This window comes from Tachyglossus aculeatus, chromosome X4 (genome assembly GCF_015852505.1).
Source record: "Tachyglossus aculeatus isolate mTacAcu1 chromosome X4, mTacAcu1.pri, whole genome shotgun sequence".
NCBI classification, from domain to species: domain Eukaryota; kingdom Metazoa; phylum Chordata; class Mammalia; order Monotremata; family Tachyglossidae; genus Tachyglossus; species Tachyglossus aculeatus.
This window is the reverse complement of record NC_052098.1, coordinates 12714130-12725189: the sequence shown is the minus strand read 5'-3', so window position 1 is coordinate 12725189 and position 11060 is coordinate 12714130. Positions and strand designations below refer to the sequence as shown.

Here is an 11060-nt window from a genome sequence, read left to right as displayed (position 1 = left end):
CTGTAACGTTCATTAACACAATCACATGTCACAACTATGCTGGCTTTTATATGGAATACACATTTATACGTTTTAAATATTATACAGTATATCGCTCGGCATAGACTATAGATATAACATGATTGACTGTGGGATAACATTTATTGTTGCTAAAGAAGTTATAACAGTCCATGACATTCAATAAGCAGACTGTATAGCCTCAAAAGGAAGAATAAATGCACTATCCTGGTATCTATCATATTATCTATAGAAACCACATTTTAGAATATAACTTTTTTTTTTTTTACTATGGGTACTCCTTAATTTTCACTGGTTATTATTTTAAAGTGGGAATTTTCAAAGTGCTTAGAGTCTTGTATTTATAAACCTGGATTTTAAAAATCTAATTCAATAAAGTGCTGTATTAAAATCACTTCTTACAGCTTTGGATTTGGAAACACACATAAACTAACCATGAGAATCACAGAAAGACCTCTCTCCACCTTAGTCTCATTCAGCAATGAGAGGGTCACTAATGAATTAATGCTCCCAGCATATGCCGGTCTTATCGAGGAAGGTGGAGTGTGTTAATCTGGAAAGCTCCATGGTCATGTTCATAAAACATTCTTAAATTGGGAAAAAAAACATATGAAAGAATGACTTGGGACAAATCATGAACAGCAGGATACAAAAGTTGGCACATTTGAAGCAGATCATTAAACCAAAGCAGTTTCATCTCTGGGTTTGGAACTACTTTATTAACTCTGTTAAATAATCTGCTCTCCACAATCATCTTAATTTACAGATAGGTAATAACTGTATCCTTGATCAGCAACATTGTGTTTCACATAAGCTGGTCCCAGACTTCAACGTAATAAGACTCAGTTTAATACCTAGGTGGAGGAGAACCAAAAGGAAGGTTCCTCCAAGAGACTTGCATCACTGCAGTGATGTGCCTACATGAAATAAATGATTAGGAAATGTGGTGCTTCGATTTTTGTGTTCTCATAATACGGCAGTGTATTTCAAAGACTTGATTTTTAATGCTGTCTCTAACCAAAAAGACCCAGTGGCTCCTTGGTCAGGACTGTTTAGTTCTTTGAATTAGGGGCAGCTTTCTTTGGGACTAACAGTCACAACATAAAGCTGAAAATTGATATTTCTGGCCCACGTTCCACCCCTTATCCTACTCCTTTTCCTTCTCCTCCACCTCCTCAGGCTCTCTTCCAACCTCAATTCCGTTCAAGAATCGATTTGAAAGGAGACTGTTTTTGAAAAAGGCTACCGGCATTTCCGGGACGCCCTGGTGTGCTGGGTTCCTCGTGCTCATTTCCATTTCTTATATAAGCCTTCTGCCCTACGCGGTCCAACCGATTAGGCACACATACTATGACATCCAAACTATGGAAATGAACAAGTAGAAGACTTGTCCCAGCAGTTAACATCTACCCGTCGATGAAACCAAACTTCTAAATTTTAGGAATGAATTTTCAAAACGAAAAGTGCACCTTGGAAATGTGTGCCTTTTGTGCATCAGGCGGGTGTTTGGACATTTGTCAATCAGGGACAAAGAGAGGTCCCAGTCGATTCGCCTGGAAATTTAGTGCGTGCAACTAAGGCACTGTGTGATGCAGACTGAACCCTCTACGTATGTGATAAAATCCCTGTTTACCTACCCAGGCCAGTCTATTATTTTTTTTTTAATTTTTCTTTTTTCTTTTTATTTTAACACTCTTATTTGAAAAACTAGCTTCCCCAAATCACTCACCCTTATGACTCCACCTTCACAACCTAGTCATGTCCCGAGTGTGACATCACTTGGCATCTCAAACCTTCCCAAGGGAGGAAGCTGTACCTACTTTCTAGTAACATACTCTATATGAAGATGCAGGAAACACATGCATCTTATATACATATACATTTGTATAGTGTAAAACTAATGATATGGTTTATCCATTTTGTATTTTGATAGCTTGCATTTCTTAATATCTTTGTTAAACAGGAATAATTTTTATAGCATTGGTAGTGTACCTGCAACGATGGCCTTGAGTGGTTACCAACTGTTCCATTTTTACTCACCTCAAAACCCATTCATTGCTTTGAAACATCCCGGAAAAGATGCTTAGATACACCAACTATAAAATATATCAGTCTCCGAGAGACTCCAGTTACACTCGTGCCAAAATAAGAAAAGGCTTATGTACGTTTGAAAATGTCCATATGCAATCGTGCTATTATACAACATGGTCATGTGTCAATATACATATGAATGGCATGATGAACTGGCAGCGGGATTTTAGAATAGAGCAGGTCACATATCAGCAACGTGTAAATGAGGAATGAAGTATAGTAATGAACTGTACACATTACAAGGAGAAGCAGTGAGACTATAGCTCACTTACGGTGGTGGCAGTGGTGATTTTTGCCCTTATTCTCACTGTCCCATACCATCATTTAGTGAGTAAATTTAATGGTGAAAGGTATGGTAAAAAAACAAATATACAATATTAAATTACATTCATTCTGAGCTTGCTCAACTGTACTACAATGCCCATTTAAGACCACAAAGCACGGGACAATTACAAAATTATTTGTTCTACAGACACTTTTTTTTTTTCATTTTGTTTGCTATACAAAAGGCATTTCTTTTGTTTCCTTCCTTCAAAGAGATAAACAGTTGTGGCACTAGAAGTGAATACAAGAGAGACAGGTGAACTATGACTGTTACCTTGTTTTTCTTTATAATGATCAATTACAGAAGTGTTGGCATGTGAAGGATGTGGGACGTAAGGACTGCTTGCTGCCGGCTTATACTGAATAAAAAGGATGCTCTTCATCAGTCACCACAATGATGGAACCAATGTAAAAAGAAAACAGAATGGAAGTTTAGCATATCAATCAGTCAATGGTATTTACTGAGCGCTTATTGTGTGCAGAGCACTGTACTAAGCGCTTGGGAGAGGACAATACAGCATTGCTCATTTGCATGCTGGTTAGTTTTTCTTTCTTTTTGGGGGGCCAATTTAAGTCAGCAATCAAGATACGTCTTCTAGCCAAGTCAGAGCTCTGAATTCCTTCATCCACCACAACTCATGGCTTCATAAGGGGGTTGCCTTTCTTTAAAGAAAATGATCACGCTTTCTTCTCTCTCCCCATTTCTCCCTCCTGCCCTCCCCCTCTTTCCTTTCTAGTTGTGAGCATCAGTTTAGTTAAGGTTCCAAAGCCTACTGCTTGGCAGTGGGATGAACTCAGTTTGGACCTGACCACTGGTGTAGAAGCCAACATATCATGATGTGATGCTTTTTTTTTCTACTAAGAAAAATCATTTGGGGTGGAGGATGAAGGGTTAGGGATTGTGAAGGTTGGGGTGGGGGGTGCTGGGGGCCGCGAGGGATATGGGGAATGAGTCTCAGAATTCCTGGTATGCTCATCTTGAAATGTAAAAGGTTTAGTTGTGCTTGCTCTCAAAGCTTTGGAAGGCTGCCGTTCTGGACAGTCTCCTCAGGGAGAGGCTGTCCCCTCTACTTTCTGGCCTGGAGGACTTACTCCTCTGGAATGGGTTTCGTAGGCCCACAGCATTACGCTGCCTATCGAGTTTATCGCTGATGGATAGGCTCTTCCTGGTGTGTGCACAGAGCGTGCTGGGCTCCTCTGCTGAATAGCTGTTGGCCCGCTCTATTTTAGGGAGGGCGATGTTGTTGGAGAGTGTTCTGGTTGAACTACTGCTTTCTTGGGAAGATAAGGCATCCCCCTTCTTGTCTTTAGCTTCATTCTCTTCGTTGTCAGAGCTGGGGTGGCTGAGCTCGGCTTCTCTCTCTGGGTGGCAGCACACCAAGTCCTCCACTTTGTCCCCAAGGCCTCCAGGGAAAGTCACCCTGTCTACGATGGCCTGGGGAGCGTTGACGCACCTGGTATCTATACAGTCGGTAATACTTGTGTATTCTGCTGTCTTGACCGGCACCCCGAAATTGACATAATAGCTCCGGGAGGGTGAAAACATAAAGCTATGAGATTTCACGATCGGGGTCTCCTCGAGGAGAAAAGGAGTAGAGGCCAGGTAGCGGCTGCTCTTGGACCGCTCTATCGTGTGGTATAAGGGAGGATCCACATCCCAGGGGTTTTGGCTCTCTGGGAGCTGGGTGTAGTCTGAAGAAAGTGACCTTGTCTCCATCGTGGCGATATCCTCAAAGTCGATGCTACGGCTCGGAGGTCTTTCCACAGGAGTGAGCATCATGGAGGTGCCACTGGTTGAGGTGGCGGACAGTGCTGGAGCTTGCAGGGTGGCCTCACTGATCCCAAGGATATTCACGGAGGCATCCAGAGGTTCCAAGTCACTGCAGTGGAGCTCATCCATGGCTGACACGTAGATGTCTATGCAAGAAGAAGGCCTTCTGGAGTCAGGGATGATGGACAAGGTGCTTAAGGGGACTGGAGGAGTCTTGGTCTCTTTGGACACAGAATGGGAGCTAGTAGCCCGGTGAAGGCTCAGGGACCTTTCTTTAAAAATACTTTCCAACTTTTCTATCCCATTTTTGTCTTTCACATTCACCGAATAGAACGAGTGGCTTCGCATACGGGGCATTAAGGTGGGAGAGGTTGGGGACATTGACTCCTCACCTGCAGGGTCTATACTTTCATGGAGCTTGTAGGTGTTCCCTTCCTGGCTATTGAAGCTGCTCTGTCTCACAATGTAGGCGGCATCTGTACAGTCTGAGGAGGTCCGAGACCGTATCTTGTTGGACTCTGCCCTCTCCAGGCCAGTGAGCCGCTCCATTGCCGTGGCCATGCGTCCGATCAGGTCTTCCAGCTGTGCGAGCCTGATGTCGACAGTCTGGAGCGAAGCTTTCATGCAGTGCTCCCGTTCATTCACCTCCTCCAGGCGCATGGACATATTCTCCACCCTTCAAGAATAATAATAATGATTACAAGATAATAAGATCTCTCTGATCTCCCATCCTTGTGTGTCTCCCCACTTCAATCCATACTTCATGCTGCTGCCTGGATTGTCTTTGCCCAGAAACACTCTGGGCATGTTACTCCCCTCCTCAAAAATCTCCAGTGGCTACCAATCAATCTGCGCATCAGGCAGAAACTCCTCACCCTCGGCTTCAAGGCTCTCCATCACCTCACCCCCTCCTACCTCACCTCCCTTCTCTCCTTCTACAGCCCAGCCTGCACCCTCCGCTCCTCTGTCACTAATCTCCTCACCATGCCTCGTTCTCGCCTGTCCCGCCGTCGACCCCCGGCCCACATCATCCCCCGGCCTGGAATGCCCTCCCTCTGCCCATCTGCCAAGCTAGCTCTCTTCCTCCCTTCAAGGCCCTACTGAGAGCTCACCTCCTCCAGGAGGCCTTCCCAGACTGAGCCCCCTCCTTCCTCTCCCCCTCGTCTGCCTCTCCATCCCCCCGTCTTACCTCCTTCCCTTCCCCACAGCACCTGTATATATGTTTGTACATATTTATTACTCTATTTATTTTACTTGTACATATCTATTCTATTTATTATATTTTGTTAATATGTTTGGTTTTGTTCTCTGTCTCCCCCTTCTAGACTGTGAGCCCACTGTTGGGTAGGGACTGTCTCTATATGTTGTCAACTTGTACTTCCCAAGCGCTTAGTACAGTGCTCTGCACACAGTAAGCGCTCAATAAATACGATTGATTGATTGATTGATTGATGAGAAGAGAACACATGGGTAATGAGCAGCAGCCCAAGGCTAAGCCCTGGTGCTGGGGTGGGGGGTGAGGGGTCAGTGGGCAAGTGGGACAAAGCAGCAATGGGATTTGGTGCCTCCAATATCTTCTGCCAGGGACAAGGGGAAAATGATTATTCCACACCAAGGGTTCTAGAGACAGCATTCCGTGAGGAGCATCTAGATGTGCTGAATTCTCAGCCCAGTCACTCATGGCTGCTTTTAGTCTCTCAGGGACTGAATCTGTAAGTAAAGCCATACTTTACGTGTAATTCTATTTTTCAGTTGCTTAAGTGAAGAAGGAGAATGGCAACCCCACCCAAAGCTTGACTCTGGCCTACATTTTTCCCTTTTCAAAGCTGGCTTCCAGGCAAATCTTTCGGAAACAAGAGTGTGCCCCATTCAAGTGCTCTCCTGGAGAAGAAAAATGGACCTTTCTTCCCCCTGCCCAAATCCATATGGAATGCTGGACAGGAAGAACACAAACGGCTCAAATGTAAAACTTGAGCTCTTATATAATAGGGAAAGTAGTAGTATATATCCCAATTTGACAAATATTTAAAAATAACTCATTTTTGTCTGGGTCCATACCTCTAGTTAGAAAGTGTTTGAAAGACTGTAAGACACCTTGGGTTTCCAAGGGACCCTGGAACAGGCCTAGAATGGTCCTCAACTGCATCTTGGCTTGGGGTAACCCTGGGCCCAGAGTGGATCAGACCTTCAGAAGCTGCTCTGGACTAGCAGCCCTAGGCTTGACCGGGCCTGAATGTGACATGCCTAGGATCCCAAAAAGCCTACTTCAGGTGAATTCTGGGCTGTCTCTCAGAGAAGTCATAATACTCTGTCATTTGCTTCAGTGGGCTAACAAAGTGTCTCAGGCCAGTGTACACCTCATGTGAAGGGCCCTTTCTGGCTGGCGTGGAATCGGGCAGAGGTCACTGCATCCTTCACGGCTCCAAAGTCTGTATGTCTGTATGTCTGGGCAGAGGAATGAATCACTCTGTGAAGAGAAGTCAGCAATTGGGGAGACCAAAAGTGACACTCATACAAGAGCAAAGGAGGGCAGGGATGAAAAGGGCAAGGATCATGTTGACTATTTTCTAGAAACCTACTCTAGGGTCCACCAAATCTTCTTTATGCTAACTAGAATACAGCTGGTTTGCTCTCTGGCATTACTTAGATGGACACATCAGGGCCTAATTAATAATGATCATATTTATTATGCAATTACCATGTGCAAAATGCAGGCATACATGCCAGATAATCAGATCAGACACAATCTCTGTCCCACATGGGGCTTGAAATCTACTGATGCCTCTGGCTGCATTGGCCAATAGTCCATTTAGATCGACTGCATTCTGAGACCTGATGACAGGGACTGTCAAAATATGAAAGATTGCAGGGCTGCTAAGTTGTTTGGGGCCCAGCTTTGGTTACGCTATGTCTAGGCTTTCATTTTGAAATCTGTTTCACAAGAAAAAGTGTTCAGCTCCCAGAGCTCCCTAGTTGATGAAGATCAGCTAGTAAAGGTGTGATACTTTCTTCTCTGTGAGCATGTCACCATTCAGAAAGCATTACAAGGTGTAAAACATATATGCAGTTCTATGTATTCAGAGCGTTACCTTTCGGACGTTACACGTATCCTCTCATCATTGGAAGAATTGAATCGGTCATCTTTTTCTCTGAAATATTCTTCTATGCACTGTTCCTCAAAGTCATGCACTTTCTTGAGCTCGTCATCTGTTATGAAAAGTTCTGTAAAAGCAACAGGAGGTATGAGGCACTAACAAAATAGAAAAAAAGATCCTGAGTATTGTTGGATTGGTTATGAAAATCCTCTCTTGCTGGGCTGGGTTGGCCCAGTTTCTTGACTGAACCTTAAACTAGATCTGAACTTTTCAGTCCGGCCTCTCTGGGTAATGTTCATGACCCTCCTTCAGATTTCTGATAGACCCGAAATGCAGATCTGGCAATTCTCCTGGGCTGGATGTTTGTCTTTGATGTTACAAATCCAAGAGCTTAGCTGAATCAGGAATGGGGAAAGGGATCACCTCCTCCTACCTCTAAAGGTGCCAGGGTCAGCTTTGGACTAGCCTAGCAGGAATTCAGGAAAATGCACGTGACCAGTGGACAAGCCCATGTTTGGTTTGTTAGAAGCTGGTGGAGAGGGCGAACAGAGATGCCTCCATCCAGACTCTAATTCTACTGTCAATGACAGCCCACAGGCAGACGAGATTTGAAGGTGGTGTGGGGCCTGGATAGGTGTTATTGCAGGCCTCCCCACCCTTGCCACAACCATCACCTATTCACACCTGCAATGGTATTGAAATAGCAGGATCAATGGGGCCATTGCCAAAGTCTACCATTTTCTAGGTCTCGGTTCTATCCAAGCTAGTTGAGGAACAGTGGCAGTAATGACATAGGCTTTGTAGCTTCACTGCGAGCATATAGTTTGTGAATGGAGGCAGGAGTAGAGACTTCTGGAAAAGGAGAGCTTTGGCAGCCCCCAAATTGGAAACAGGGACAGCTGCCCTGGCTTCAGTTTTCCAGCCCTTTCCCTCCTTGCTTCCCCCTGGGCTTCTGAAGCAGCGGTGCCCATGCTTCTGTCCTCACCTTTGTCCAGCTGGCAGGATTTGGGTCCCTCACCAAGTGCGGGGCTAGGTAGAACTGGCCTTCTTGCCCCCTTGGTTCTCCTTCCTCCTGCCTATCATGTGGAATTTCTCCACTCTCTTGGGATATCCCTCCACTGAAATTCTGCCCTTAGGAAATGCCTCTCATGGAACTTGGCCTGGACTGCTCTAATTAGCTACATCAACCCTATCTAGCGTGTGAAAAATCAGAATACAAAACCAGGAGAGAATAAGGTGGTCCCTCAAGAATATCGGCCACCCCTTTGCTGACCTCTCAAACAATCAGTCAATCAACCGTAGTTATTGAGTGTTTACTGTGTGCAGAGCACTGTACTAAGTGACTGGGAGAATACAATATAACAGAGTTGGTAGACACATTCCCTGACCACAACAAGGCTACAGTCTAGAGGTCGAGACTGAAATTAATATAAAAAAAATTTGGACATGTACATAAGTGCTATGGGGTTGAAGGAGGGGTGAATAAAGGGTGGAAATCCAAGTGCAAGAGCGATGAAGAAAGGAGTGGGAGAAGAGGAAATGAGGGCCTAGCCGGGGAAGGCGTCTTGGAGGTAAAGATGTGCCTTTGATAAGGCTCTGAAGGTGGGGAGGAAGATGTGCCTTCGATAAGGCTCTGAAGGTGGGGAGAGTGATTGTCGGATATAAAGAGGGAGGCGTTCCAGGCCAGAGGGAGGATGTGGGCAAGAGGGTGGTGGCAAGATAGATTAATTAATTAATGATGGCATTTGTTAAGTGCTTACTATGCGCAAAGCACTGTTCTAAGCATTAGGGGATACAAGGTGATCAGGTTGTCCCACATGGGGCTCACAGTCTTTATCCCCATTTTACAGATGAGATAACTGAGGCTCAGAGAAGTTAAGTGACTTGCCCAAGGTCACACAGCAGACATGTGGCGGAGCTGGGATTAGAACCCATGACCTCTGACTCCCAAGCCTGAGCTCTTTCAAGGTGCGGATAATTACACACACACACACACACACACACACACACACACACACACACACACACTACCAGACGAAGGACAGACCAGCTGAAAGCCAGACAAATGGCCATACTACCAGAAAAGGACGTGCCAGTTGTCACGCACCTTTCTTTCAAAGGGAGTCTCCCTAAAAGAATGAATTGTTTTGGAGATTTTTTTTTAGTGGTATTTATTAAGCACTTACTATGTGTCAAACACTGTTCTAAGTGCTGGGATGGGTACATGTTAATTAGGTCAGACACAGTCCCTGTCCTGCATGGGGCTCACAGTCTGAGGGAGAACAGGTATTTAATCCCCATTTTACAGTAGAGGAAACTGAGGCACAGAGAGGTTAAGCGACCTGTCCAAGGTCACACAGCACACAAATGGCAGAGCCAGAATCAGGACCCTTATCCTCTGACTCCTAGGCTCTGGCTATTTCCACTAGACCACGCTGCTTCCCTAATTTGGAGAACGATACTGTGGGAAGAGGAAGATGGAGTTGGGTCAAAGAACTAGGTGGCACATGAGCAAAAGTAAGACAAGACAATAACTCTAAAGGGTGAGCCCCAAACCCACTCTTAGCACCTGTATATTTTGTTTCTAGCCTTAGTACTCATGTACAAATGATTCATTTTATATACATAGTTTTAGATATTTATCAGTACATCAAATTATTTATATTGCTTCCTGCTTTGTCCTTGATTTTCCTCTGGCCTTCACTTATCTATAAATAATTTTTGTGTGTTTCCTCCCTGAAAATTACAAGCTCCTTACAGGCAGGGGATGTGTGTCTTGCTACTGCTCTACTCTGCCAAGCATTTAGTATAGTGTCTAGCTTTCAGTAGGTGCTCAAAAATGCCACTGAATGATTTCACTAAGATGAACTGTATAATTTGTTGCTCTGCACACAGTGCTCAATAAATGTGATTGATTGAATTTCACACTAATAAGAGGACAAAACCTTACACTGTCTTCTTACACAGGGAAAGAAAAAGTGTAGACAACAGCTTCTCCCTTTGTCTTTGCTTTAACCTAGCTTTATTGTTACCCTCTTTGAAGGTGGAGATTGAGTCTTCTTTCTCTACTGTATTCTCCCAAGGCTTAATACAGTGCTTGGCACAGAGCAGGTGCTCAGTAAATACGGTTGTTGGATTGATTTGCTTCAAAAAAAAGGAGAAAAATCTATTGTAACAATAACAACTGTGCTATTTGAGGATCTTCAGGAGCTTGGCATCTGAGGCCGGTGATGATGGTTTACCATCTGTGCCTAAACGCTGAGAGCTAAAGTTCTGGTCAGCTTGATGTAATATTTGATGTAATATGTAAAAATAGAAGAAAAATATGTTGCCAACTTGTACTTCCCAAGCGCTTAGTACAGTGCTCTGCACACAGTAAGTGCTCAATAAATACGATTGAATGAATGAATGTAACACATAGGTCCTTTACCCTGTTACTCGTCTCTTTCACATGTTTCACCTTTCCTAAATCTCTTCATGCTCTGAATTCCTCTTTCTGATTTCTTCCTGCTTCTACTCTCTTTGGTTAGTTATTTCCATCCCTTGCACACTACTGAGGAATTTGCTGCAACTACTAACAGGAGGAAGAGAAATATTCATACAAAAATTCACCCTTGTAATAGAAGAAAAATAGTAGTCTGTATAAATTATTCAATAGCATTGGCTCTTCCTAGGGAGCTGCTCACTAAAGCAGCCCCTATACCCTGTAAGCTCATTGTGGACAACTTGTCTGCCAATTCTGTTGGATTGTACTCTCCCAA

The 11060-nt window shown here is 44.2% G+C and overlaps 1 protein-coding gene across 2 annotated transcripts in view; it reads right to left on the bottom strand.

The window, feature by feature from the left end:
- Positions 1–223: 223 nt before the first annotated feature.
- TRPM3 (transient receptor potential cation channel subfamily M member 3) overlaps positions 224–11060 on the bottom strand; it is a 617739-nt gene continuing 606902 nt past the window's right edge. For both annotated transcript variants that reach the window (XM_038769495.1, XM_038769496.1), the window contains 2 exons: positions 7294–7426; positions 224–4880 (listed from right to left, as the gene is read on the bottom strand). In XM_038769495.1, the coding sequence (XP_038625423.1) occupies positions 3428–4880; positions 7294–7426 (1586 nt within the window). In that variant the 3' untranslated portion in view covers positions 224–3427. The remainder of the gene's footprint in view (positions 4881–7293; positions 7427–11060) is intronic.